This window comes from Somniosus microcephalus, chromosome 3 (genome assembly GCF_052327205.1).
Source record: "Somniosus microcephalus isolate GS21.2 chromosome 3, FLI_Smic_1.0, whole genome shotgun sequence".
Taxonomy (NCBI): Eukaryota; Metazoa; Chordata; class Chondrichthyes; order Squaliformes; family Somniosidae; genus Somniosus; species Somniosus microcephalus.
In genome coordinates this window covers 24,330,328-24,357,633 of record NC_140989.1, presented here as the reverse complement: position 1 = coordinate 24,357,633, position 27,306 = coordinate 24,330,328, and the positions used below count along the sequence as shown (strand labels likewise).

The 27,306-nt window shown below is 45.4% G+C and overlaps 1 protein-coding gene across 2 annotated transcripts in view; it reads right to left on the bottom strand.

Moving 5' to 3' along the window:
* Nucleotides 1-27,306, bottom strand: part of LOC147120909 (kinesin-like protein KIF13B) — a 210,350-nt gene that overhangs the window by 85,229 nt on the left and 97,815 nt on the right. For both annotated transcript variants that reach the window (XM_085979428.1, XM_085979421.1), the window contains exons 3-11: nt 26,747-26,759; nt 24,122-24,182; nt 16,196-16,288; nt 15,101-15,281; nt 12,673-12,760; nt 7,311-7,445; nt 5,349-5,461; nt 2,693-2,804; nt 158-370 (exon numbers count right to left, since the gene is read on the bottom strand). In XM_085979428.1, the coding sequence (XP_085835554.1) occupies nt 158-370; nt 2,693-2,804; nt 5,349-5,461; nt 7,311-7,445; nt 12,673-12,760; nt 15,101-15,281; nt 16,196-16,288; nt 24,122-24,182; nt 26,747-26,759 (1,009 nt within the window). The remainder of the gene's footprint in view (nt 1-157; nt 371-2,692; nt 2,805-5,348; nt 5,462-7,310; nt 7,446-12,672; nt 12,761-15,100; nt 15,282-16,195; nt 16,289-24,121; nt 24,183-26,746; nt 26,760-27,306) is intronic.

Here is a 27,306-nt window from a genome sequence, read left to right as displayed (position 1 = left end):
CTAATATTTAATGCACTGAAGCATTTAAAGTTGTGCTTAACATTCACTTAATTATTTCTAGTTCTCTTCCACAGATTAGATGCACATCCTACTAACCTATTCCTAATGGATTTGACAAATGCTCTGTTTAAAATCTGGGACTCCTACCACGTCATACCTCTGCTCTGGAGAGCTGCTCCCGTAGTTTATCTACTTCCTCACGAAGTTCCCGGATGATCCGGGCGTTGGGATCCTCATTCACCACAGCGTGATTAATAATGTTTTTGGCTCGGTCAGCGTACCTCAGCGTCGACAGTGTTTCATCGTAATTGTCTGCTGCAGGGCTGACTGTTGCAATCATTGCTGTTTTGCTATTTCCACCAAGACTATCCTGCATTTTTGTAAAAAAAATAGCAAATGAATTGTACTACATGTCTCAATTATATCTTTTCCTCTCCAAATCTGTGTAATGCACCTCAATAAAGTCTAAACTTCCTTAGTTTATGAATGTGAATTGGGTTTTTAAAAACCCTCTAAAGTCACATCTCTACATTTAAAGGTTATACAACATATAAAGCCCACCCTGCCTGAATAGCTCACTGGGTATGTGCACTGCTTTGTATAGAACTGAGCGACATAGATCAACAAAGTCCAGGTCCGAGATAGTTGATCTCACTCCACCTGTGGAAGAGAGAACCGGGGGGGGGGGGGGGGGCAAGGAAGATAAATCAGCAGTTGGGCCCCATTTCTGATCACTATTCCGTGAAGTGCAATGTGTGCGTATGGACATCAAGTGATGACAGGATTGGGCCTGACTACTATGTTCCCCCTGGCCCCATGATCAAATCACCTACCAATACAAACCATCAAGGCTCACACAAGGAATGATTCCTTGCTGAGGTACCAGGAAGAGCCAACCCTGAAAGAATTATATCCACTTTTAGTCAGCACCGTAAGAGCTATAGGCAGTTTTGCATCCAGGACCCACGTCAAACTAGGAAGCAAGATGAGATGCCGCAAACCCATCTCACTTAGCGCCCAACAACCAGGAGAATGAGGAGATTACTTCCATCCCAGTCTGCGTTTCACCCAAACATAGTTTCAGTGTCAGGTCAGTGACAAAATACACAGCGCCAGCAAGTCCTCCAATGAAGAATCCAATTTGTACGGCAACCATTTTTTTTTTTTATTGCAAATCAACTGGGTCAGACAATGAGAAATAAAAATCGGATACAAGCCTATGGAGTAAAGGACTGATTCCTCCCTGGTTGTCACTGCAGCAATGCTGTGCTTCACTATATCAAAGCTGGTTTGTCCACATACAAGTATTTGAATACAGATTAATGCATCACAATTTGTTTTTTAATTGCGGTGTTGGGGGGGTGGGGTTATACCAGGAAGCACATATAGAGCACTATTTTCTTACTATTTACACTAAACTAATCTAAGTACCAGCCTATTTATTTTAGAAACAATCACCCAATAGAATTGGATGGTCCCACTCAGGTACTAGTGTCAGAAGCCACAGTGGCAGCAATAAAACTGCCAGTTCCTTGGTACGAACAGTAGTCAACGTTCTTTTTAAAATTTGTCTAGTCTCCTCAGTTAAGTACGTTGAAAAGACAGATCAATCCAATTAGTTACCAAGGAGAGTAAAGTGTAGCTCTTCCCTTCCTCTCTCCATCATCCTTTTCCTCTCTTCTCCCGTCCCTCTCTTCCTTTCTCCACCAACAGCCAACTTAACCAGAAACGGCAAACGTAACCCAAAACAGAGTTAGCTAATCTACAGCTGAAATAGATTAAGCTGTACTTCAGAGAGTAAACTCTAACAGAGTACACATTTGGTAATGAGTCAGGGAGGGCGAGTGAGTGGTACAGATGCCAAACTATTTCCCTTGCTTGAAGGAGACCCAGTACAGTAACTAATAAGAGTAAGACTGAAATATATTGACTGAATAGAAATACAGTTCTTATTGAGTCAAAAACCTAACCATTATCATCACATTTCTTAATTCTCTCCACCTGAAGTCAGTGACTGAGGTACAGTGCCACACCCAAGTCGCCATTCACTATATGGGACTCTAGAAAGTGACCATGAGCAGGCTATTCAATGTGGGGATAGCAGAGCTGAGCCTGATCCTGTGATCAACAAATGTCCACTTCACAGCAGATACCAATGGATAGTGTTAAGGAATGGGAAGCCCCATTGCTGAGATGGGGCAAGGTGCTGAGATGTAATTAAGCACAGACCAGGGATCAAGCCTGAGAATATTGGACAGTACATGTCCAATTGAATCATAGCTGTACACGTGACAACAGTCCCCATTCTAAGTCTATCCTGTAGCAAAGTTGACTATAAATAGGCTTCCATACAAGTGCAGCTTAGGGTTTCCCCATCTCCTCTCAATTAAAAGAAAAATGCACTTAATTTTCTCCTCATACCATATTCCATTCATTATGAGAACAGGAACTGGTCGGTAGACAGCTTACTACAAAGCCTCTCAGCACTTAAGATGTCAACAGCAGGGGGGTTCTTTTTTCCTACACACACACACACCACCCCCCCCCCCCCCCCCACCCCCAGGCTCCATTCTGCTTTCAAACTCTTGCTACACGTGGAATCATGGGCACAAACAAGCATCCTACTACATACAGGCAGTGGGGTCTTAGTTATTTTGAGAAACAGTAACCCAGGTGTAAACTATCGGTTTACCTTGAGTAGCCAGGTCAGTACAGAGTCCCTGTAGGGAACAAACTTGTTCTTGTTTTTACTAGCAGCCTGATCTGCCAAAGCAGAGATTACCAGGCCTAGAGTTGTTAGGGATCTGAAAAAAAAGTCAGCATAAACATTATATTAGCAAGGAAGAGGTCTTGTGTCGGTGCAGGCTCGATGGGCCGAAATGGCCTCTATCTGCACTGTGGGGTTTCTGTGTTCTGTGTAACCCTTGAAGACAAATCCAACATTCATGACCATAAAATAAATGTTTTTCACTCTAATGGAGCATACTCTATATTTGGTTTGAATGCTGCATTATCAGAGGTAAGTGCTGGATCAACTTGGCTCAGTTGGAACATTCTTACCTCTGGGTCAAAAGGAAGTGGGTTTGAGCACATAACCAAGGCTCACACTCTAGTGCTCCATTGTCAGAGGAGCCACACATTGCCTGTTCTGGTGGATTAGGCAGGCATTAAAGATCCCAGGGGACTAATCAAAGAGTAGCGGGATCACTCAGCATCCTGCCCAACCTTCTTCCTTAACCAGTACCTGCCTCGACTATTTCAGTGGCAGACCTCCCATCCACCCCCTCTGTAAACTTCAGCTCATCCAAAACTCTGATTCCCGCAATCTATTCCGTACCAGGTCCTGCTCACCATCCCGCAACCACCCCCCCCCCCCCCCCAGTTTCTTGCCGACATACATCGACTCCCAGTCCCCCAACGCCTCCAATTTAAAATACTCATCCCACCCCATCTCTGTAACCTCCTCCAACCATACAACCCCCCAAAACTCTTCATTCCTCGGACTCTGGCCTTGTGCACCCTCTGCCCTCACCCCATCATTGGCAGTCATGCATTGAGCCATCCGGCCCCATACTCTGGAATTCCTTCTCTAAACCCCTCCACCTCTCCTCCTTTAAGACCCGCCTCACTGACCACTTTGGTCACCCTTCATAATAGCTGTCTCATTGCCTTGGTGTCCATTTTTGTCTGATTATGCCTGCGAAGTGCCTGGGACAATTTTCTACTTTAAAGTCGCTATAAGTGGTTGTTGCTGCTGCATCTCTTTGTACCCTCTGACATCAGCCTACTCCTTTTCCCCTGCTCCCTCTCCTCCTTCAGCCACGAGGCTTCTGTCCTCTGCAACTTTCTCTTCCCCAGTACTTTACCTTGGCACCTTCCTCACCACCTTCAAAAAGCCTACAAGGCTCTTCTCCTCAACTGTGCTTTCACCACCGAACAAAACTCTCTTTTTCACATTCTCTCCAAGTGTCTCCTTTGTCCAACACCCCGTGAAACACTCTGAGCTCCCATCGAAATACAAGTTGTGGTTGCTCGATGGACAATTTTCTTTTCATACTAATCCAAATTCAGAATGTGCTCCTGAAGTTAGATATGCACAGCTAGTAAAAAGGAATTACAGGAAACTCTCGATTTACCGGCACCTAAATAACCGGAAATCTCTGTTAACCGGCAAAATTCAGGAGTAGGTTCAGGTAAGTTTTACTTCATGGCAGTTCCTGGATCTGTGGCTGTGTAACTGGGGTTCTTGCACTGGGACGCTTGGTCTGTGGCCAGAGTTCCTGCACATGTTGCTAAGCAACAGGGAAGCCTGGATTTGTTGCTGTGTACGGCGCCCTCGTACCTTTTAACTATACCTCTCTGTAATCTGGACTTTTTGATAAACTGGCACCACGCCGGTCCCGTCGGTGCCGGATAATAAAGAGTTTCCTGTATTGGCCTTACAGAAACAAACACAAGAGCAGAAGATGGGCAAGTGTTGGATCAGGGAGGTTTTAAAGTATTTCACAATAGTAGACCTCTCGCATTAGGTAGAGAGCTGCAGTACTGGTAAGGATTGATTTAACAACAATTAAAAAGATAGATAAAACAGAAGGGGAAATTCATCAAACAATAAAAGGTAGGGATTAGTGTTAAGGGCAACAAAATAATTGGCAACGATCAATCGTCAGCTGAAGATAAACAGCGCTTAAGTAAGCAAGAGCCTGCAGGAGAGCACAATGTGATAATCACAGGGGATTTCAAAATCCCAGCAGTCAAGTGACCAAGCCTAAGGCAGGTATATAAATGCAAACGACTTCATAAATCGATTATTTAACACAACATGCAGAATACTAGGACAGGTAATGCAGCAGATTTAGTACGCAACAGTCCACCAGAACTGGCTAGCAACCTCAAGTAGATGGAACGTTTCTCTTGCAGAGATTACAGCTCAGGACAAAAATGCAGTTTGCGCAAGCTTTTTTCAGGAGCCTTTTGGAGTTACAAGAAAAGCTCAGGGGAGGAGCAAGTCAAATACAAGTTCTTTTTAAGATCCTTTTTGAAGAGTTGGGGAAATAAGCACGTCCCAAAAACATTGCAGGTAGACAAAAAGAGGCACGGCTCCAGAACATATGGCAAGAGTGAGGGCAGATTATGGCCACTACAGCCTAAATTATCGTCACAGTCCCAGTAGGTCTCACATTTAGATAATGAATAACTTGAGGGATAATAATCTTGCTATATAATAGTGATGCAGTGTAACAAATTCGAGTATTTTACTTTTAGTGGCAGCAACGTCATTTTACAAGCGTGAGTCCGTGGTTAGATACAAGTTAAACATTTTGTCTATGAGATCGCCAGAAACTCACTTGTTAATGTTGCTTCCTTCCTTTAATCGATCCCCAGCAGCTCCAGTCTTTGCTGCCCTCTCACTGCCTGCCAGGTCCACGAGACTCAGCTTACTCACCTTCTCACCTGAAGTCTGTATAGAAAGAAAACATTGGAATTACTTCATACCTGGCTCCAGAGATTTCAAAAATCCTCCATCCACTCACGATCATTCCCTCTCCGTCCTCAACATTACCTCATTGCTTTTATTCTATGCCTCTAGATATAAAATCAAGGATTCCATTTCCCTTTTTTATGCCCATATCTACTTGCCACTTTTAATGGCCTGCATATCAAGGTCCTTTTGCTCTTCTAAACCATTTAAAATCTTACTTTTCCCTATTCTTCTAAAATGTCTAACTTTTCCACATTGAACTGTATCTGCCACCTATCTACCCATCTCGTCAACAAATACATGTCCGCCTACACTCTTTCACAATCCTCATCACACTTTGCCGTGCCTCCTTAATTTGGTGTCAGAAAATGTCAACATTGTTCCCTCAATTCCCAAGTCCAGACCATTTATATCTATATATATATAATATAGTATAGAGTGGGCCAAACACTGACCTCTGTGCAACACTACTCATCACATCTTCGCAATCCAAGAAACTTTCTTTTACCTCATCTAACCATCTCTCTATTCATATGGCCATATTGCCGTTAATAAACATTGGCCTATAAATTCGGTGACGCCCCGCCAGCACGTTTGCGCCGGAAATTTAGCGCCCGCCGCCGAGCCAGTTGTGCCCGCCCCAAATTCACTTTCAGCGCCCCAAAGCGGAAGCGGGCGCTGGTACAGGGTGTGCCCGCCCCGCTTGGGGCGCTGAAAGTGAATTTCAGCGCTGCCGGTCCCGCTGTGCCACCCGATGCGGAGCGGCAGGCTGCTGTACTGCAGGCCTCCCCCTTCTCTTAAGGGGGAGGTGCCTGCAACGGCCGGAGCCCCGTTGAAAGTGCCGGCAAAAGAGCCCGGCACAACGGCGAAGTGCCGGGCTCCACGGAAACCAGCCGGCAATGCCGCGGGGGGGGGGGGGGGGGTGGTGGAGGAGGCCGGGGAAGGAGGTGCGGGCAGGCGGCCGCCGAAAAAGCGGCCGGCCGCACCTCCGCTTTAAATAGCGCCTCTAAGGCTGCAGCACGGCCAGGTTTTCAAAACGTTGTTAGCGGCCGCCAGGGAAGAGGCGGCCGCTACTGAAGATGGGGATCGGCGTGGTTTCGGGCGGTACCGGGGCGCTGCGCACACCGATGACGTCATCGGTGCCGGCGCAGCGCTACCAGCTTACGCCGAATTAAAGGCCCACCTAATTTCAGCGGCGACGCAACTTCCGGCACAACCCACTCTTGCGCCCCTAAATGGGCGCAAACCCAAGGGAATTTCTAGGCCATTATGTTTGCCACAACTCTCCTATGTGATACCTTATCAAATGCTTTTTGAATATCCACATAAACCACATCCACTGCTTTTCTTTTTTTATCCTCCATTACTGCTTCAAAGAATTTTTATAAGGCTCATCAAGCACAGCCCACCTTTTGGAAATACAAACTGACTGGCCCTGATCATCTCCTGTTTCTGGTAAGTGCGAGTAATTTCACCGCCTTAACATTAAAATTCTCATCCTTGCTTTCAAATCCTGCATGGCGCCATCCCACCTTACTTTAACTGTACTTTCTCGCAAGAACCCTCTGCTCCTTTAATAATGGGCTATTGCTTCCCCCACCGCCACTCATTCAGCCACTGTGCATTCTGAAACTCCCTGCCTAGTTCCCACCGCCTCACCAACCTCCCAGCTTTCAGAAGCCATCTTTTCCACGTAACATTCATTTTGCTTTTTTGCTTTCTACTCGACATCCACTGTTTGTAACTCCTTGATGTGAAGCACGGGTACCTGCCTGCACATGAGGAGCACGACAGAAATTCAAATAGCTATCATTGCCCATGCCCTCACCCCAGACTGGAGATCAAACAGCGTGTGTGTAAGTATAATGTTGAATACTGCATGGGAACGGCTGCTCTCCTCATTCATGTTGGTTGCAGCGACTGTTCGGGACTTGTTCCCTTCTGACATCAACGATTCAATGTCCTGTTGGATGAGAGAAATTAAAGTTCATCATCTGTTTTATAAACATATTTTTCTCTCCACACAGAACATTTCTTTTTCTCTATTCTGTTTGGGTTCCCTGCTATCTTCACCAGACACAACCAAAAGTGCAGTCAGGCACTCTCATTCCTAATCATCTTTTGACAGCAATCTACAACCAGGCTCTTCGAGGTGTATGTGAGCAGCACGGAATGACCTGCTCTCTACAAGTGTTCCCAGAATATAACTCTCTTCTTGTGAGACAGGAAGAAAAAAAGCACATCAAATGTAGTACTGTATACAGCACATTACCTACTTATGCTGCACTTTTAAAAATTGTCATTTAAAGATCGCATGGATGAACTACAGAATTTGTTCATCCCCATTTGGCATAAAAAAACAAAAAAGGTGACTCAACAGTGGCTAACAAGGGAAATTAGGGATAGCATAAGATCCAAGGAGAGGACATATAATTTGGCCAGAAAAAGCAGCAAACCTGAGGATTGGGAGCAGTTTAGGATTCAGCAAAGGAGGACAAAGGGATTAATTAAGAGGGGGAAAATAGATTATGAGAGCAAGCTTGCAGGGAACATAAAAACTGACTGTAAAAGCTTCTATAGATATGTGTAGAGAAAAAGATTGGTGAAGTCAAGCGTAGGTCCCTTACAGTCAGAATCAGGGGAATTTATAATGGGGAACAAAGAAATGGCAGACCAATAAAATACATACTTTGGTTCTGTCTTCACAAAGGAGGACACAAATAACCTCCCAGAGATGTCGGGGAACATAGGGTCTAATGAGAGGGAGGAATTGAATGAAATCAGTATTTGTAGGGAAATGGAGTTAGGGTAATTGACGGGATTGAAGGCCGATAAATCCCCAGGGCCTGATAATCTACATCCTAGGGTACTTAAGGAAGTGGCCCTAGAAATAGTAGATGCATTGCTGGTCATCTTCCAAAATTCTATAGACTCTGGAACAGTTCCCATGGATTGGAGGATAGCTAATGTAATCGCACTATTTAAAAAAGGTGGTCGAGAGAAAACGGGGAATTATAGACCGGTAAGTCTAACATCGGTAGTGGGGAAAATGCTAGAGTCCATTATAAAAGATGTAATAGCAGAGCACTTGGAAAACAGTGACAGGATCGAACAAAGTCAACATGGATTTACAAAAGGTAACTCGTGCTTGACTAATCTATTGGAATTTTTTGAGGATGTAACTGGTAGAATAGATAAGGGAGAACCAGTGGATGTGGTGTATTTGGACTTTCAGAAGGCTTTCGATAAGGTCCCGCATAAGAGTTTAGCGTGCAAAGTTAAAGCACACGGGATTGGGGGTAAGGTACTGTCTTGGATAGAGAACTGGTTGGCAAACAGGAAGCAAAGAGTTGAAATAAACGGGTCTTCTTCTGAGTGGCAGGCAGTGACTAGTGGGGTACCGCAGGGATCGGTGCTAGGACCCCAGCTATTCACAATAGATGAGGGAACTAGATGTAACATCTCCAAGTTTGCAGATGACACAATGCTGGGTGGGCGTGTGTGCTGTGAGGAAGATGTAGAGAAGCTCCAGTATGATTTGGACAGGTTGGGTGATTGGGCAGATGCATGACAAATGCAGTATAATGTGGATAAATGCGAGGTTATCCACTTTGGTGGCAAAAACAGGAAGACAGATTATTATCTGAACGGCAATAGATTGGGAAAAGGGGAAGTGCAACGAGACCTGAGCGTCCTTGTGCACCAGTCGCTGAAGGTAAGCATGCAGATGCAGTAGGCGGTTAAGAAGGCAAATGGTATGTTGGCTTTCATAGCGAGAGGATTCGAGTACAGGAGCAAGGATGTCTTGCTGCAGTTGTACAGGGCTTTGGTGAGACCACGCCTTGAGTATTGTGCGCAGTTTTGGTCGCCTTATCTGAGGAAGGATGTTCTTGCCATGGAGGGAGTGCAGCGAAGATTCACCAGACTGATACCTGGGATGGCAGGAATGACGTATGAAGAGAGATTGGGTCGATTAGGCTTACATTCGCTAGAGTTTAGAAGAATGAGAGGGGATCTCATTGAAACTTATAAAATTCTAACAGGACTAGACAGACTAGATGCAGGAAGGATGTTCCCGATGGCGGGGGAGTCCAGCACCAGGGGTCACAGTCTAAGGATAAGGGGTAAGCCATTTAGGACTGAGATGAGGAGGAATTTCTTCACCCAGAGAGTGGTGAACCTGTGGAATTCTCTACCACACAAGGCAGTTGAGGCCAATTCATTAAATATATTAAAGAAGGAGTTAGATATATTTCTTAAGGCTAAAGGGATCAAGGGATATGGGGAGAAAGCAGGGACAGGGTACTGAATTTGGATGATCAGCCAGGATCTCATTAAATGGCGGAACAGGCTCGAGGGGCCGAATGGCCTACTCCTGCTCCTATCTTCTATGCTGTAAATGCCTCGCTGGCTCATGCCTGCTCTGGGGAGACTGGGGAATGCTCAGCTGGTACCAACAAGTCGAGTGCTGCCTTTATTTCCTTTCATATTTGGCAAAATTTCAGCTATTTTAATGCATTATATTTGAACATACATCATGATAGGGTGTGTGCAGGTGACAGCTGCAAGAGCCTGACTGTCTCCTGCCCTGCACGAAGATGACTGGGTGGAGTAAAGAAATTCAGGCTTCACTCCATCCAGCGGAGGTAGCAAATGAGTGCTTCCCTGCTCTGTGGCTTGAATCCTACAAAAGTGAATGAAGTCCTGTGAATTTTTTTTAAAGCTGGCTACCAGCAAAAGAAAATCATCAGACTGTGAAATCATTGGTAACTAATAAATAACTTCAGGCGAAAAAGGTGGAGGTTACCAATCCGTACAACAAATTACCAGTTGCAGTAGGTAAGTGCTCCCCAGTCCATTCAGTAAAGCATAGGAATCCAAGAGGTGCTCACAGCTGCTACCCATTGAAACCATTAAGCTTTTGACACAACTCATTCTTTCCCAGAATCACAACATGTGCAATCCCTTCTCCCTCACTGGGCTAAAGCTGGACGAATCACTATTTTCTGAGCAGTGTCAGCTGTGGCTCAGTGGGTAGCACCCTCACCTCTGAGTCAGAAGGTTGTGGGTTCAAGTCCCACTCCAGAGATTTAAGCACAGAAATCTAGGCTGATACTCCAGTGCAGTACTGTCGGAGGTGCCGTCTTTTGGATGAGATGTTAAACCGAGGCCTGCTTTCTCAGGTGGGCATAAATGATCCAATGGCACTATCTTGAAGAGGAGCTGGGGAGTTATCCCCGGTGTCCTGGCCAATATTTATCCCTGAATCAGATTATCTGGTCATTATCTCATTGCTGTTTATGGGAGCTTACTGTGAGCAAATCGGCTGCCGCGTTTCCTGCATTACAACAGTGACTACACTTCAAAAGTACTTCATTGGCTGTAAAGCACTTTGGGACGTCTGGTGGTTGTGAAAGACGCTATCTAAATGCAAGTCTTTTTTTTTTGATCGCGTTAACCTTCTCTTTTACTCTCTCCAACCTTGGTGGTGAGAGTAGCTCCACTCAAAACCACCCCTAGAAAAGGTAGGATACTCTTCATGCACCCCATTCAACTGTGCTGCCCTCATCCAATGCTCCCCTCGTGGCTGAAGCGTGTTGAACAGTCATATAAATATGCGTAACTGTATTTACCACCATCATGTCATTGTGAAAACCAATGTGAATTAGGATTAATTGTTAAAGATTTGCTAATTTTCCTGTTTCAACTTGTAATCTGTTTGCAATGTTTTGGGCTCTTGAAATAAAATGCTTAGATATGAAAAAATACTGAAAACCCCAACTATACAGTGAACTCTGATAGCAAAGAATGCAATTGTTCCTTTCAATGTATAGTTATAAAGTTAAAAAACCAGAACTGGCCATTTCAGGGAAGCGCCTTCATCAGAATTCAAATATCACCTGTCTTTTTCTTTCAGGTGATGGTGCATTTTCAACATTTTCAGCTTTTGTTTCAGATTTTCATTTTTACATATTTTGAATTAAACTTTTCATTGGACTCCACTAAATGATTATAAGGAAAAATAAAGCACATTTGACAGGGATGCGGGTGACGCGGGCAAGGCTGCATTTATTGCCCATCGCTAGTCACCCTGAGAAGGCAGTGGTGGGCCTTCTCCATGAACCACTACAGTCCTTGTGGCGATGGTGCGCCTACAAATTAGGTTAGGTCGGGAATTCCAGGATTCTGGTCCAACGATGAAGAAGGAACGGCGATGTATGTCCAAGTCAGAATGGTGTGTGACTTGGGAGAGGAAGTTAGAGGTTCCCAGAACATTGCTGCTCTTATTCTACTTGGTGGTAGGGGGTTGCAGGAGTGAAAGTGCTATTGAATTAACCTTGCTTTAAAAGAGTCATCCAGAAAAAAATTATGAAAATGAAAGGCTTTATAGGTTTCAAATGTCAAAAATCTTCAACATGGTATATAATTGAAACAAAATTGATGTTGTTTCCCTGATATTCTGGGCCATTATGTATAACATTCTTAAGGGGCTTGACAGGGTAAATGCAGGGAGGATGTTTCCCCTGGCTGGGGAATCTAGAACCAGGGGTCATAGTCTCAGCATAAGGGGTCGGCCATTTAAGACTGAGATGAGGAAAAATTTCTTCACTCAGAGGGTTGTGAATCTTTGGAATTTGCTACCCCAGAGGGCTGTGGACGCTGAGTCATTGAGTATATTCAAGACAGAGATTGAAAAATTTTTCGGCACTAAGGGAACCAAGAGATATGGGGATAGGGCAGGAAAGTGGTGTTGAGGTAGATCAGCCATGACTTTAATGAATGGCAGAGCAGGCTCGAAGTGACGAATGGCCGACTCCTGCTCCTATTTCCTCTGTTCTTAATTAGATTAACAAATGTCAAAAGCTGAAGTTCAGCCATTTCCTTCAACCAAAACAATAGCAAATAACATCTCATGCAATAGATTAGAGAGAGAGTGGAAAATAGGCAGCATCATGTTGGCAATAAAATGCAACGGCATAGATTTGTGATTTTCAGCACTTTTTTACGTGGAGGCACATTAACAGTTCTGAGTGAAAAGGTAAATTACCTTTGGTAGCCACTTCAATTGTTACCACAAACCAAAAAGCTGATTAGACCAACCACCTTAAAACCTTACTTCTGCTATATTCTGGAAGTTTGTTGCCCTCGAGATTCTGTTTCATGCAGTTTTGATTCATTATTTTCCTTACCTTGTAACTTGCTACAGCCAGTTTGGACAAGCCATCCACATATGGACCTAGAACCTTGTGTTCTCTCACCTTCAAGGTGTGTCGACTCCTACAAAACAAGTGTGCAAAAAATAAAACAAATCAAACGAAACTCAGTTGGTACAAGTATTGGACTTGTACCTTAAGTGTTATACCTGAAAAGTGCGAACAGAACCCAAAGCTGCAATAGATGCTATCGTCAGACTGAAAGCTCTGCACTTCTGGCAGTTGGCGATGTACAAAATGGTGACGCCAGTTTGCAAAGTTGGAACACAATTGAACTCACTGCCCTAATGTTCCTCTTCTAATTAACGACTAAAGGCCATTCAATACATCAAAGTTCTGTTCCCCCACCCTTTCTCTCAAGCTTTTCAGATTTTTGCTCTTAGTTCAACCTCTTGAAACTTCTCTGTACCATTTCCAATTCATATTTTTAGGGGCATGGAGGGGTTGTCAAAATATAGTACAGGAAACTTTCTGGTTTCCGGCACGGACGGGACCGACGTGGTGCCGGTTCATCAAAAAATCCGGATAACCGAACGCTATAGTAAAAGATACGGAGCTCAGAGCTCTGTATAAAGCAACAAACCCAGCTTCAGAACGTCCACAAGTTGCAAGCGTCTCTGTAGCTTAGCAACAGCTGCAGCCACACGCTTGCACAGCAACAAATGGACTAATAAAAGTAACCTGAACCTACTCCTGAATTTTGCCAGTTAACCGACATTTCCGGTTATTTAGGGGCCGGTTAATCGAAAGTTTCCTGTACTTGAAATGGTGGGACTAACTAGTGCATCGTGATGTCTTAGATTTGATTCTGTAGATGTACTTTCACATTCATTGCTTCACCACATTTATTTCAACCCATGTGTAATATGATAGAAGAAAGAGGAAAAAAAAGACCATTAAGCCCATCATTTTACCCCATCTGGTAGACGGGGTAGCCTTGCATACTGTCCATCCTCGCACACCCATCGCCCACCCCTTAATATAAGTTCCTACTAATCTCGAGAGATATTTGTTGCCCTAAAGACATGGCTCATTTAAACCACACACTCCAGTCAGCATTAAGCAGAGCGAAGTCATAAGCAGAGGTCCGCTAGAGTAGCGTCCAAGGAAGCAGCAGCTCTGCTGGGCTATGGGAATCCTCAGTAAGGCAGGGTCACAGTGACACTTGAGCATATGCAGCTGAGTAATGCCAAACACAAGCTGGAGAAGGCTATATGGGTCAAGGTGCAGGCTGAAAAGAAAACCCTAATGAGATGATGGAAGTGGCCTTTAGTTGGCTTAGGGTATGAAGTGAGATCAGCAAATGCTTCAATTGCTGCTCCTATCAGCATAGAGCCAAACAGATATAATGAAGCTAATCAACTGAACATGGGTTTCATTTTTTTTGTATTCTTTTATAAAGTAAGAATTTTCACTTTTTCTTTCTTTTCCCCTTTAGGTCTCTGTACACTACAGTGTAAATCAATCAGACATGCAAACTGGTCCCAAGGCCTCCACAATGCTGTGGAGGTTCACACAGCAGCCTAGGGAGATACTGCATCTGATTTTGTCTTTCCCTCTGAGTGCAGCATAATGAATATTTCATAGGAAAAATAACAGCATGCACTGGCCCTTTGTCAAGACTGTACATGATCACTTTTAGAAAGCTTTTTAAACTGTCATTAATAACTTTTAAAATCATTGGAAAAAAACGTTATGATAAAATGTCATTTATTATGCATTATTAAAAGAAATCCTTTCAATAGACTTAACTGGAATATAAATTAATGGGGAAGGAACTTTTATTCGTGAATAAAGGAAGTCACGGCAGAATCAGATCCTCACGTGAAATGTCAAAGGATGACACCAAGTAGAGTAAAGCTTCATCTACTCAAGAAGAAAAATTAAAAATTTGTGCAAGATCCAAGAAAGGATGCCATTGGCAAAGGAATGGCAGTAAATAGTCAAGCAGTAGCTACTTTATCAGCTTGGGTATGGTGCATGGCACGGGATGGGGGCGGGCTAGTAGGGGTGGGAGCGGAGAATGGAATTTTTTCCCCCAGAAGTATGGAGACATCACATTTTATTACGGGATGGTAAATGTACTTTAACCTTGCCTCCCAGAAGCAGCAACGCAATTTGATTTCCCATTCCTAGAAGCACAGAAGCATGGCTGAGAATTGAAATTTGCCACGTAGAGGAAATGTAAACACTGAAGTTGGAGCAACAGGAAACTATAGACATGTGGTATATCTGACTACTATGGCCATCACTTACAGACACATCTATTTTCTTGGCATGAAATATGGGTAAAAGGACATCAGTACAGATTAACACATCTTGTGTAAATGTATTCTCTACAAAATTACTTCCACACCTGGATTTATGCATGTTTACTTTCCATTTTTTTTACCCTCCCACTTACCCTTTTGGATCAAGAAGGTCCCGGACCTTCTCATTGTAGATTTCCATGTACGACACTTCAACTGTGAAGCTTTGTTCCTCATTTGCCTCTTGTAATGCTCGCTCAAACAGCTTGCTGCACAGTCGGGGGGTCAAGCCTGGCTTGTCTTTTGAACCCATCATTGTATACGATTTCCCTGAGCCTAACCATTGAACAGGTGTACACAGATAGTTAATAAGGTCTATAGCACATCAGCATGAATTCAGTCTCACTTTTCTAGATACCACAGAGAATTAGCTAAAGTGTGAAGTGAACATAGTTACTCCACATACAGTGTACAGTTTTGGTCTCCTTGCATAAGGAAGGATATACTTGCCATAGAGGGAGTGCAATGAAGGTTCACCAGACTGATTCCTGGGATGCGGGGATTGTCCTATGAGGAGAGATTGAGTAGGCTAGGCCTATATTCCCTAGAGTTTAGAAGAACGAGAGATGATCTCATTGAAACATATAAAATTCTTAAGGAGTTTGACAGGATAGATGCTGGGAGGATAGTTCCCCTGGCTGGGGAGTCTAGAACTAGGGGTCACAGAATAAGGGGTCGCCCATTTAGGACTGAGATGAGGAGAAATTTCTTCACTCAAAGAATTGTGAATCTTTGGAATTCGCTACTCCAGAGGCCTGTGGATGCTCCATCATTGAGTATATTCAAGACAGAGATTGATAGATTCTTGGATACTAAGCGAATCGAGATATGGGGATAGTGCAGGAAGGTGGAGTGGAGGTAGATCAGCCATGATCCTATTGAATGGTGGAGCAGGCTCAAAGGGCCGAATGGCCTACTCCTGTGCTTAATTCTTATGTTCATACAGATGTGCCTTTTTATTTTAATCAGTTCAAGTACCATCTATTTAACAGAAGTAACACCAGATAAAAGAGACATACATTAGAAGCTTGCAAGTATCCATGAAATTTATATTTACATCCGTTCAAAAGGTTTGCTTGCAAGAAATTTAGCTAAAACTTCATGTGAAAGCTAAGGTGTGCTGATAATTACTTGTAAAATGTTTTATAAGTTGTCTTGACTTAAAGGAATACACTATTGAGGCATCTTACCCGTCTGTCCATAGGCGAATATGCAAGCATTGTATCCTTGGAAGGCATTTTGCAGCAGACTTTCACCAAGGCACTTGAACACTATGTCTTGACCTGGAGTAGGAAAGAAGGGAGGGGGGAAAAAAAGAGGAATATAGTAGAGTTACACAAGAATGAAGAAAAGGTAATGATAAGAGTAAATAAAAATACACACTTAGTGAGGTAAACATAGTGTGGGACAGGATTGGAAAACTTCAGTAGGCATGTCCAACAACTCAATTGTAAATAAAATTTGTATTCTACACCTTCCAGCAGCAGTTGAGTGTCTCTCTGGAACCCAATTATGGTAAGCACCGAACCCTGGATGTACGTGTGTATATTCTCATACCCGGCCTCCATGTAATGCCTTTCAACAGCCGTTATCCCAAATCTCAGTTTCCGCATCAGCTATATGATAGAGAGCTGCCTTCAGTGTGATATAAAGATACACACTTGGCAGCTTGCATCATGTCAGACATCCTGCCATCCTGGACATCCATGTTTATTGCCACATACCAGCCTTACTGATCGCCAAATGCTTAATTCAAGTCCTCACGTTAAGGGATTTGGCGAAGATGTGTACCCTCAATAATTCTGACTCGCATTCCAGGGTGCTCAGCGACAGGCCAGTGCAGGTTGCAGCTCTCCTTCCCTACAATCACCAACACTTTGAGTATAGTCATTCTAATGACAGTGATTGGCCACTTTCAAAATTTAAGTGGTATAGAGTCAAATAGGTCAGGAAGATCTTGGGCATAATCCCTGGTCTATGCTGATCTCAGCCAAACCAGCAGTATAGGGTGAAGGGGAGGGGTGGGGGGATAGGAATTACTACAACGGGCCTCAATCCGTATTCCAAAGGGTAGACAGTGAATTTATCAGAAATGGTGCAAGGCAAAACAGCCCCTTTTGACTGGCTCTGTATTTACTTAAAAGCTGTTCATCTTGAACATCTTCCAGTTCTGATGAAAGGTCATCGACCTGAAATGTTGGGGTGAATTTTAACACCCAAATACGGGTGGTTTAGGGTTGGGTAAGATGTTAAAATTTAAAAAACCTGAAACCCAACTTCAACCCACCCACATTTAACGGAGGCGGGACAAGGGGCGGGCAGCCAACCTGCTCCCAGGAGGCGGGACAAGGGGCAGGCAGCCAACCAGCTCCCAGGAGGCGGGTTGCCAATTTAAATATTTTAATGAGGCTGGCAGCCTCTGATTTTTTCCTTTATTTGTTCATGGGATGTGGGCACCGCTGACAAGGCCAGCATTTATTGCCCATACCTAGTTGCCCTTGAGAAGGTGGTAATGAGCCATCTTCTTGAACCGTTGCAGTCCATGTGGTGAAGGTACTCCCACAGTGCTGTTATTGAGGGAGTTCCAGGATTTTGACCCAGCGACGATGAAGGAATGGCGTGTGACTTGGAGGGGTACTTGGAGGTGGTGGTGTTCCCATGCGCCTGCTGCCCTTGTCCTTCTAGGTGGTAGAGGTCACGGGTTTGGGAGGTGCTGCCAAAGAAGCCTTGGCGAGTTGCTGCAGTGCATCTCGTGGATGGTACACACTGCAGCCAAGGTACGTCGGTGGTGGAGGGAGTAAATGTTTAAGGTGGTGGATGGGGTGCCAATCAAGTGGGCTGCTGTGTCTTGGATGGTGTCGAGCTTCTTGAGTGTTGTTAGAGCTGCACTCATCCGGGCAAGTGGAGAGTATTCCGTCACACTCCCGACTCGTGCCTTGTAGATGGTGGAAATGTTTTTGGGAGTCGGGAGGTGAGACACTCGCCGCAGAATACCTAGCCTCTGACCTGCTCTTGTTGCCACAGTATTTATGTGGCTGGTCCAGTTAAGTTTCTGGTCAAGAGTAACCCCCCAGGATATTGATGGTGGGGGATTCGGCGATGGTAATGCCATTGAATGTCAAGAGGCGGTGGTTAGACGCTTGCTTTTCGGAGATAGTCATTGCCTGGCACTATGTGGCGCAAATGTTACCTGCCACTTATCAGCCCAAGCCTGAACGTCGTCCAAGTCTTGCTGCATTCGGGCATGGACTGCTTCATTATCCGAAGAGTTGTGAATGGCACAGAACACTGTGCAGTCATCAGCAAATATGCCCACTTCTGACTTTATGATGGAGGGAAGGTCATTGATGAAGCAGCTGAAGATGGTTGGGCCTAGGACACTATCCTGAGGAGCCCCTGCAGCGATGTCCTGGGGCTGTGATAATTGACCTCCAACCACCACAACCATCTTCCTTTGTGCTAGGTATGACTCCAGCCAGTGGAGAGTTTTCCCCCGATTCCCATTCACTTCAGTTTTACTAGGGCTCCTTGATGCCACACTCGGTCAAATGCTGCCTTGACGTCAAGGGTAGTCACTCTCACCTCACCTCTGGAATTCAGCTCCTTTGTCCATGTTTGGAACAAGGCTGTAATGAGGTCTGGAGCAGAGTGGTCCTGGCGGAACCCAAACTGGGCATCAGTGAGCGGGTTATTGGCGAGTAAGTGCTGCTTGATAGCACTGTCGACGACACTTTCCATCACTTTGCTGATGATTGAGAGTAGACTGATGGGGTGGTAATTGGCCAAATTGGATTTGTCCTGCTTTTTGTGGACAGGACATACCTGGCCAGTTTTCCAAATTGTCGGATAGATGCCAGTGTTATAGTTGCACTGGAACAGCTTGGCTGGAGGCGCGGCTAATTCTGGAGCACAAGTCTTCAGCACGACAGCCGGGATGTTGTTGGGGCCCACAGCCTTTACTATATCCAGTACGCTCACGTGGAGTGAATCGAATTGGCTGAAGACAGGCTTCTGTGGTGGTGGGGCCCTCAGGAGGAGGCCAATATGGATCATCCACTTCTGGCTGAAGATGGTTGCAAATGCATCAAATTTGTCTTTTGCACTCATTTGATGGGCTCCACCATCATTGAGGATGGGGATATTCATGGAGCCTCCTCTTCCTGTTCTTCTCTTCTTCTTAGGCAGTCCCTCGGAACCGAGGATGACTTGCTTCCACGCTAAAAAGGAGTTCTCAGGTGACTGACGAGTCCAATGCGGGACCTACAGTCTCTGTCACAGGTGGGGCAGACAGTGGTTGAAGGGGCGGGTGGGTGGGGTGCTTGGGTTGACGTGCACTCCTTCCGCTGTTTGCGCTTGGCTTCCGCTTGCTCCCGGTGAAGAGACTCGAGGTGTTCGGCGCCTTCCCGGATGCTTCTCCTCCACTTTGAGCGGTCTTGGGCCATTGATTTCCAGGTGTCGGTGGGGATGTTGCACTTTTTCAAGGAGGCTTTGAGGGTGTCCTTGAAGCATTTCCTCTGCCCACCTGGGGCTCTCCTGCCGTGTCGGAGCTCCGAGTAGAGCGCTTGTTTGGGAGTCTCGTATCAGGCATGTGGACAATGTGGCCCGTCCATCGGAGCTGATCGAGCAAGGTCAAAGGTTCGATGCTGGGGATGTTGGCCTGAATGAGAACACGGACATTGGTGCGCCTATCCTGCCAATGGATTTGCAGGATCATGCGGAGGCAGTGTTGGTGGTACCTCTCCAGTGCTTACAGGTGCCTGTTGTACATGGTCCATGTCTCTGAAACATACAGGAGAGTGGGAATCACTACTGCTCTGTAGACCATGAGCTTGATGCTGGGTTTGAGGTCCTGGTCTTCAAACACTCTCTTCCTCAGGCGACTGAAGGCTGCACTGGCACACTGAAGGCGGTGTTGGATTTCATCATCGACGTCTGCCCTTGTTGACAGTAGGCTCCCAAGGTATGGAAAGTGGTCCACGTTGTCCAAGGCCTCGTCGTGGATTTTGATAATCGGGGGGCAGTACTGTGTGGCGGGGGCAGGTTGGTAGAAGACCTTTGTCTTACGGATGTTTAGTGTAAGGCCCATGCTCTCGTACGCTTCGGTGAAGGTGTTGACAATGGATTGAAGTTCGACCACTGAGTGTGCGCAGACGCAAGTGTCGTCTGCGTACTGTAATTCGATAACAGAGGATGGGACGACCTTGGATCTGAACTGGAGGCAACGGAGGTTGAACAATTTCCCGTTTGTTCTGTAGATTAACTTACCGAGGATGAGATGGAGCATTGCAGCAAGGAAGATCGAGAAGGGCATTGGTGCGATGATACAGCCTTGCTTGACCCCAGTCTGTACGTGAATTGGGTCTGTGGTGGATCCGTTGGTCAGGATCACAGCTTGCATGCCATCGTGAAGCAGGCGGAGGATAGTGGCAAACTTTTTGGGGCAGCCAAATTGGAGAAGGACACTCCATAATCCCTCACGGTTGACAGTGTCGAAGGCCATTGTGAGGTCAAAAAAGGCCGTGTACAGTGGTTGGTGCTGTTCCCTGCATTTCTCTTGTATTTGACGCGCGGTGAAGATCATGTCCATTGTGCCCCTTAGTGGGCGGAATCCACGTTGCGCCTCAGGGAGGAGCTCTTCAGCCACTGGGAGAAGGCGATTGAGGAGGATTCTTGCGTTGACTTTCCCTGTGGCAGACAGCAGGGAAACTCCTCTGTAATTACCACAATCGGACTTATCACCTTTCTTGAAGATGGTCACAATTACAGCGTCTGAGATCCCCTGGATCCTCTGCTCCTTCCAAATAAGAGGAATGAGTTCATGTATTCGCGCCAATAGTGCTTCCCCGCCATGCTTTAGTGCCTTGGCGGGGATTCCATCTGCTCCTGAGGCCTTGTTGTTCTTCAGTTGTCGGATGGCCTTTTCAACGTCATGCCGGGCTGGGGTTCACAGAATCACAGAAACCCCACAGTGCAGATAGAGGCCATTTCGGCCCATCGAGCCTGCACCGACACATATCCCACCCGATCCCCGTAACCCCTACACCAACACATATCCCACTCTATCCTCGTAACCCCACGTATTTAATCCCCCCTAACACTAAGGGTCAATTTATCATAGCCAATCAACCTAACCCGCACATCTTTGGACTGTGGGAGGAAACCGGAGCACCCGGAGGAAACCCACGCAAACACGGGGAGAATGTGCAAACTCCACACAGACAGTCGCCCGAGGCCGGATTCGAACCCGGGTCCCTGGCGCTGTGAGGCAACAGTGCTAACCACTATGCCACCGTGCTGTGGTGAGGTGGTGGCGGGTAGCATGCTGCGGGATGGAGTTGAGGACACTCGTGTCGAAGACAGAGTCTCAGTTAAGGAGGTCTTCGAAATGCTCCTTCCAGCGGGCACTGACAGCCTCTCTGTCCTTGATGAGTACTGCTCCGTTCTTGGCCCGCAGTGGAGTAGGACCTTGGGTGCTTGGGCCGTAGGTGGTCTTGACTGCGTTAAAGAATCCACGCGCGTCGTGGTTGTTGGCTAGCTGCTGGATCTCCTGTGCTTTCTCCACCCACCATCTGTACTTTAGGTCGTGAGTTTTTTGTTGGACCTTAGCCATCAGGCATCTGTAGAGCTGCTTTCTTGCTCTCGAGTCATGTCGCTGTTTCCAGATCAGGAATGCCTTGCGCTTGCGGCTTATTAGCTCCTGGATCTCCTGGTCATTCTCGTCAAACCAGTCTTGGTGTTTCCTGGTCGAGTGACCGAGCGTCTCTTCACAGGTGCTGATTATGGAGGCCTTGAGTGCAGACCAGGCGCTGTGGACACTCTGTGTCTATGAATCACTGGGAGTGGTCAGGTTGGTTGTGAGGCGCAGGCTGAATAGGACTTTCTTAGCAGGGTCTTTGAGTGCTCCAGCGTTGATTTTCCTGCGGCATTGTTTCTGTTGCCGCCGCTGTTTTGGGGCTACATTGATGGAGATGACAGAGCGGATTAGGCGGTGGTCTGTCCAGCAGTCGTCAGCTCCTGTCATGGCATGGGTGATGCGGATGTCTTTGCAGTCTCTCGCTTGGACGATGACTAGTCCAGCAGATGCCAGTGCTTGGAGCGAGGGTGTTGCCATGAAGCCTTGTACTTGTCTCTCTGACGGAACAAGGTGTTGGTTATGACAAGGCCATGTTCTAAGCATTTTGTCAGGAGGAGGGTACCGTTGGAGTTGGCTTTCCCTACCCCCTCTCTGCCGATCACACTTCCCCAGAGGTCTGTGTCCTTTCCAACTCTGGCATTAAAGTCACCAAGGAGGATCAGCTTGTCGCCCGTTGGGACTCGGGACAAGGATTGTTCGAGGCTGGAGTAGAATTACTCTTTGGTCTCGTTTGTGGCTTCCAGTGTTGCGTACGCACTGATGACCATAGCGCACTGGTTCCGGGCTAGGGTGAGCCGAAGAGTCATGAGGCGCTCGTTTATTCCACCTTGCTCCTTGAGCTGGGATATTCAAGGAGCCTCCTTCTCCCGTTAGTTGTTTAACGGTCCACCACCATTCGCGACTGGATATGGCAGGACTGCTTTGCAGGTTTAACAGTGGCCGCCCAGGGTTCCCAGGCCTTGGGAAACCCGGCAACTGAAGGGAGGGGAGGACAGCTTCAGGGAGAAGGTAAGTGTCTTTACAGCACTGCTTGTGGGCCACGAGGAGCAGGAGTGCTGACACACCACCGCCCCCCCCGCCACCGGGGTCGGGGATTGGACCCCCCATCCCAGGATCGGACCCTCCCTCGAATTCGTGGATCGGACCTACCAGCTCCTGTGGCCTGCTCCAGGGTCCTCCCCACCCAACTGGCAGTCAAGCCTGTCAATCAGGCTGACTACTGGGCAGGGAACCTGTCGAGTGCAAAAGACGCACACTGCGGAGTCAAAACTCCACAGCATGTGCAGAAACACGGACTTCCGGGTTTCCTGTCCAAAATTCCACCCTGTCGCCTACACAACCCACCCCGTTAATATCCAGGCTGTTAATTCTGGTTCTCTCTCCAAAGATACAGCCCGATCTAATGAGTGTTTTCAGCATTTTTTGTTCTTATTTCAGATTTCCAGCATCCGCAGTATTTTGCTTTTCTTTTAGTCAATTTCTCAAGCTAGGTTCCGGCACCTAATAGTTATAAAGTGACTGCCACTGGTGAATGCACATAGGTGGATGTTGGTTGTTGCCAGGATTAGGCTCCGCTGTAATGTCCCCCTCCCCACTCACTGCCCAGGTTCACGTGCAAAGAATGACCATTTAGGTGAAGTACCAGAGAGCTGTCAGCACCTTTAGAACTGTACTGCAGCACAAGTCAGTATCTTTAAAACAGTAACAGAAAAATTAGATCAGTATTTTTGAACTCGAGAACAAACTACACACGAACACATTTCTCACTGGCAATTTGAGCTAGAATCTGAGTCCCTAAGGATGAGTCATCGATCACCAAGAGCCAGAAAAGTGACCTAAGTATCCAAAATAGAGCTTGCTCAGTATAACAAGGCCTTGACACAGCATAACAGGTAGCCAGCATCAAAGACCAAAAATGGCACACAACTCTACCACATTCAAAATAATATCGCTGTAGTCTCAGCTTAACGTCTAGCCCGGACACATATATTGTAATTTAGAGTAGCAAAGGTTGTCACTTATGAATAATTTCAAAGTGGATGAAGAGTCACGGTGCAGGGCTATGACATAACCAAGAGGACAGCACATCTGATGGTACAATACTCTAGCATTTTACCTTGCTGTTCCACAAACATGCAAATTGTTAAGTGAGAACCGGTACAGCAAGTTCCTGCCCTGAACCAAGTAGACATAAGGAGGTTAAGGAGGAAGAGGATGAAGAGCGAAGCTGACGCAATCTAGAGGGCAAGTCAACTCATATTATGACTCCACACCTCCCAGCAACCAGCTTAAAAGTCCTCTGTGGTCACTGGCCCACCTTCTCAAATGGTGTGGCAGGCAGAGGGACCTAAACAAAGGACAGGGGTGAAAGGATAATAAAAGGGCAGAATTTTAGTCCCGCAAGCAAAAGCTGCTCTCTCGGAGACACGAAAAGGAGGCTCTCACCGTACACTTGTAGAATGGAATTTTTAACGCAACATACCTGCATATTTCTCCTTAATGGACTCATCCATTGACCAGAAACAGTGATCGTATGCAAAAACCTATATAAAAAAGTCAAGAACTCACCATCAATAAATGTCCCTTTCCAACAGCAATCTGTAGCAAAAATATGTATCAAGACTTTTGTAACGTTAAATTAGAAATGATGCATATAGAAGTTTTAAAAAACTGCAAATTAAGCCAACTTAAAAATACTTTTTGAAACAAACAGAATGCATTTCAGTTGGAAGCCATCATTATAACTTTCATTCCAGTACGAATGAAGGGTCCAACCGGAAACATTAACCTCTCTCATAAGCCAATTCGACTGTCCTGCTGAACATATCTGGCATTTTTTGGTTTTTATTTCAGATTTCCAGGATTCACAATTTTATCATCTCAAAATACAACCACGCCACAACAAATTAGCCAAAATTGTAAGAATATGACAACATTAATAGATTTGGCAGATTTTAGGCCAATCGGCCATTTTGCTGCTTTTTATCCCCAAGTATCTGATCATTTTATCGAGAGGAGTCTTTTCCAGTTATAAAATATAAGGTTAGTTCAGTATAAAGTATGTCGGACATGCAGAGTAAAATCTATGTTGTTCTATTCACTGCCACCAGAGAGTACTCAAACATTAAGGCTCTCCAGTGTGCCAAGGCCAGATGCCTGGCCAAAACATCTGATATCAGATTATGAAGAAATAAGCAGTTTAAATGTAAATAAAATTTAATTTCATCAAGCACTTCTAGTATGACTAGAACATAAAGTTTATCGCAGAAACCTTATGGGCTCTAACACCATCTATCCTGCCATATAAATTAATAAACCTTCAGACCTCCATTGTAAAATTGACATTACATTTTCGCTCTTGCATTGCATGATGTATACTTACAATCTCAAGTGAGATCAGAAAACCTGCAGATAACTATTTGCTTTACAAAAGCTAACAAACGCAAGGAACTAACAAACACAAGGTGGTAATTTAATATTTGAATGCAGGCATTCAACATTAAACCACTCAAGCCTTGACCTGTTCTCAAAGTACACTAGCCATATTGGCTTGAAACAACATGCAACTTAACCCTCTATCAACAATCCATTATTCTGCACTTTACGTCTCACATAATTCCCCTAATACTGCACTCAGTTGGGATATAGGTTTAAAGTTATGGTATACCAGACCTAGCACTTCAATGCCAATATATTCAGCAATTTCCTCATTCTTCGGGATATGGGCGTCACTGGCATTTACTGCCTGTTCCTAGTTGCCCGGAGGTGGTGGTGGTTGGTCACCTTTTTGAACCGCAGTGGTGAAGGCACTCCCACAATGCTGTTCGGTAGAGAGCTTCAGGAGTTTAACCCAGCCACAATGCAGGAATGATGATGTATATTCAAATCAGGATGGTGGGGGACTTGGAGACGATTGTGTTCCCATGCACCTGCTGCCCTTGTCCTTCTAGGTGGTGGAGGGTTTGGGTGGTGTTGCCAAAGTCTTGGTGACTTGTTGCAGTGTATCCTGTAGTTGGTATACACTGCCGTCACAGTATGCCGGCGATGGAAGGAGTGGACATTTAAGGTGGTGGATGGGCTGACGGCTTTGTCCTGGATGACGTTCAGCTTCGGGAGTGTTGTTTCAGCTGCATCCATCCCAGAAAGAGGAGAGTATTCTATAACACTCCTCACTTATGCCACGTAGGTGGTGGAGAGGATTTGAGGAGTCAGGAGGTGAGCCACTCACCGCAGAATAAGAACATAAGAAATAGGAGCAAGATTAGGCCATTCGGCCCCTCAAGTCTGCGCCGCCATTCAATAAAGTCTGGCTGATCTTCTACCTCAACTCCACTTTCCTGCACTATCCCCATATCCCTTGATTCTCAATATTCAAAAATCTATCGATCCCTGTCTTGAATATACTCAACGACTGAGCCTCCATAGCCCTCTGGGGTAGAGAATTCCAAAGATTCGCCGCCCTCTGAGTGAAGAAATTTCTCCTCATCTCAGTCCTAAATGGCCGACCCCTTATTCGGAGACTGTGACCCCTGATTCTAGACTCCCCAGCCAGGGGAAACATCCTCCCTGTAAGAATTTTGTATGTTTCAATATCACCTCTCATTCTTCTAAACTCTAGAGAATATAGGCCTAGTCTACCCAATCTCTCCTCATAGGACAATCCCCCCATCCCAGGAACCAGTCTGGTGAACCTTCGTTGCACTCCCTCTATGGCAAGTATATCCTTCCTTAGGTAAGGAGACCAAAACTGTACACAATGCTCCAGATGTGGTCTCACCAGGGCCCTATATAATTGCAGTAAGATGTCTTTACTCTTACACTCAAATCCTCTTGTAATAAAGGCCAACACACCATTTGCTTTCCTAATTGCTTGCTGTACCTGCATGTTAACCATTTGCTTTACTCTTTCCTGAATCCTCCCACCCATCCTTCATTAGTATAAGGCGGCCCACCACCACCTTGTCGAGGGAAACTCGGGATGGGCAATGAATGCCGGCTTTGCACGATAAATGAATTTTTAAAAATATGGTTTACAATACTGTAAACCTACATCTCTCCCCTATCTCCACCAGCGCCAAACACAAAAGAAACACAGTTTACAACCTACCTTGGGCTGGCTCCTGTTGTTAAATCACGATATCCATGTTTTTCAGAAGAAAGTGTGCAGATGCAAAGAGAAATGAGAAAAATAGTTTGGATTATACTCTGCTTGCAAAGTAAATATATATTAAAATTATACAATGAGAACTGAGCACATAGGCAGCTGAAGTGCTTTCAATCCTATGCCAATGTTGTTTGAGTTGATCACTAGGGAGTCGTCCAAGAGAAAAACAATCCTTATCTTTTGCAATACATATTCAGAAAAAAAATTAAATTAAATATCAGATTAGTCACGAAACAAAATGTGGAAAGTTTCAGAAGCTATGATGAGCCGCAAGTGCAAAGTTTAAGTTAAAACCTGTCGTCATGTGAACCCCCAAAATGAAATCAACAACCATAAAATCAGGCCATGGCATTTTAATAATATATAACTATTATTAATGGAAACGATTTCATAATTTTTGTGGGCCTTTTTTTTTTTTTTTTTAAAACACAAGCAAGCAGCAACCAGAATGTTCCACTTAAATAATTTGTGATGACATCTACAGGGATTAACAATTGTAGTAA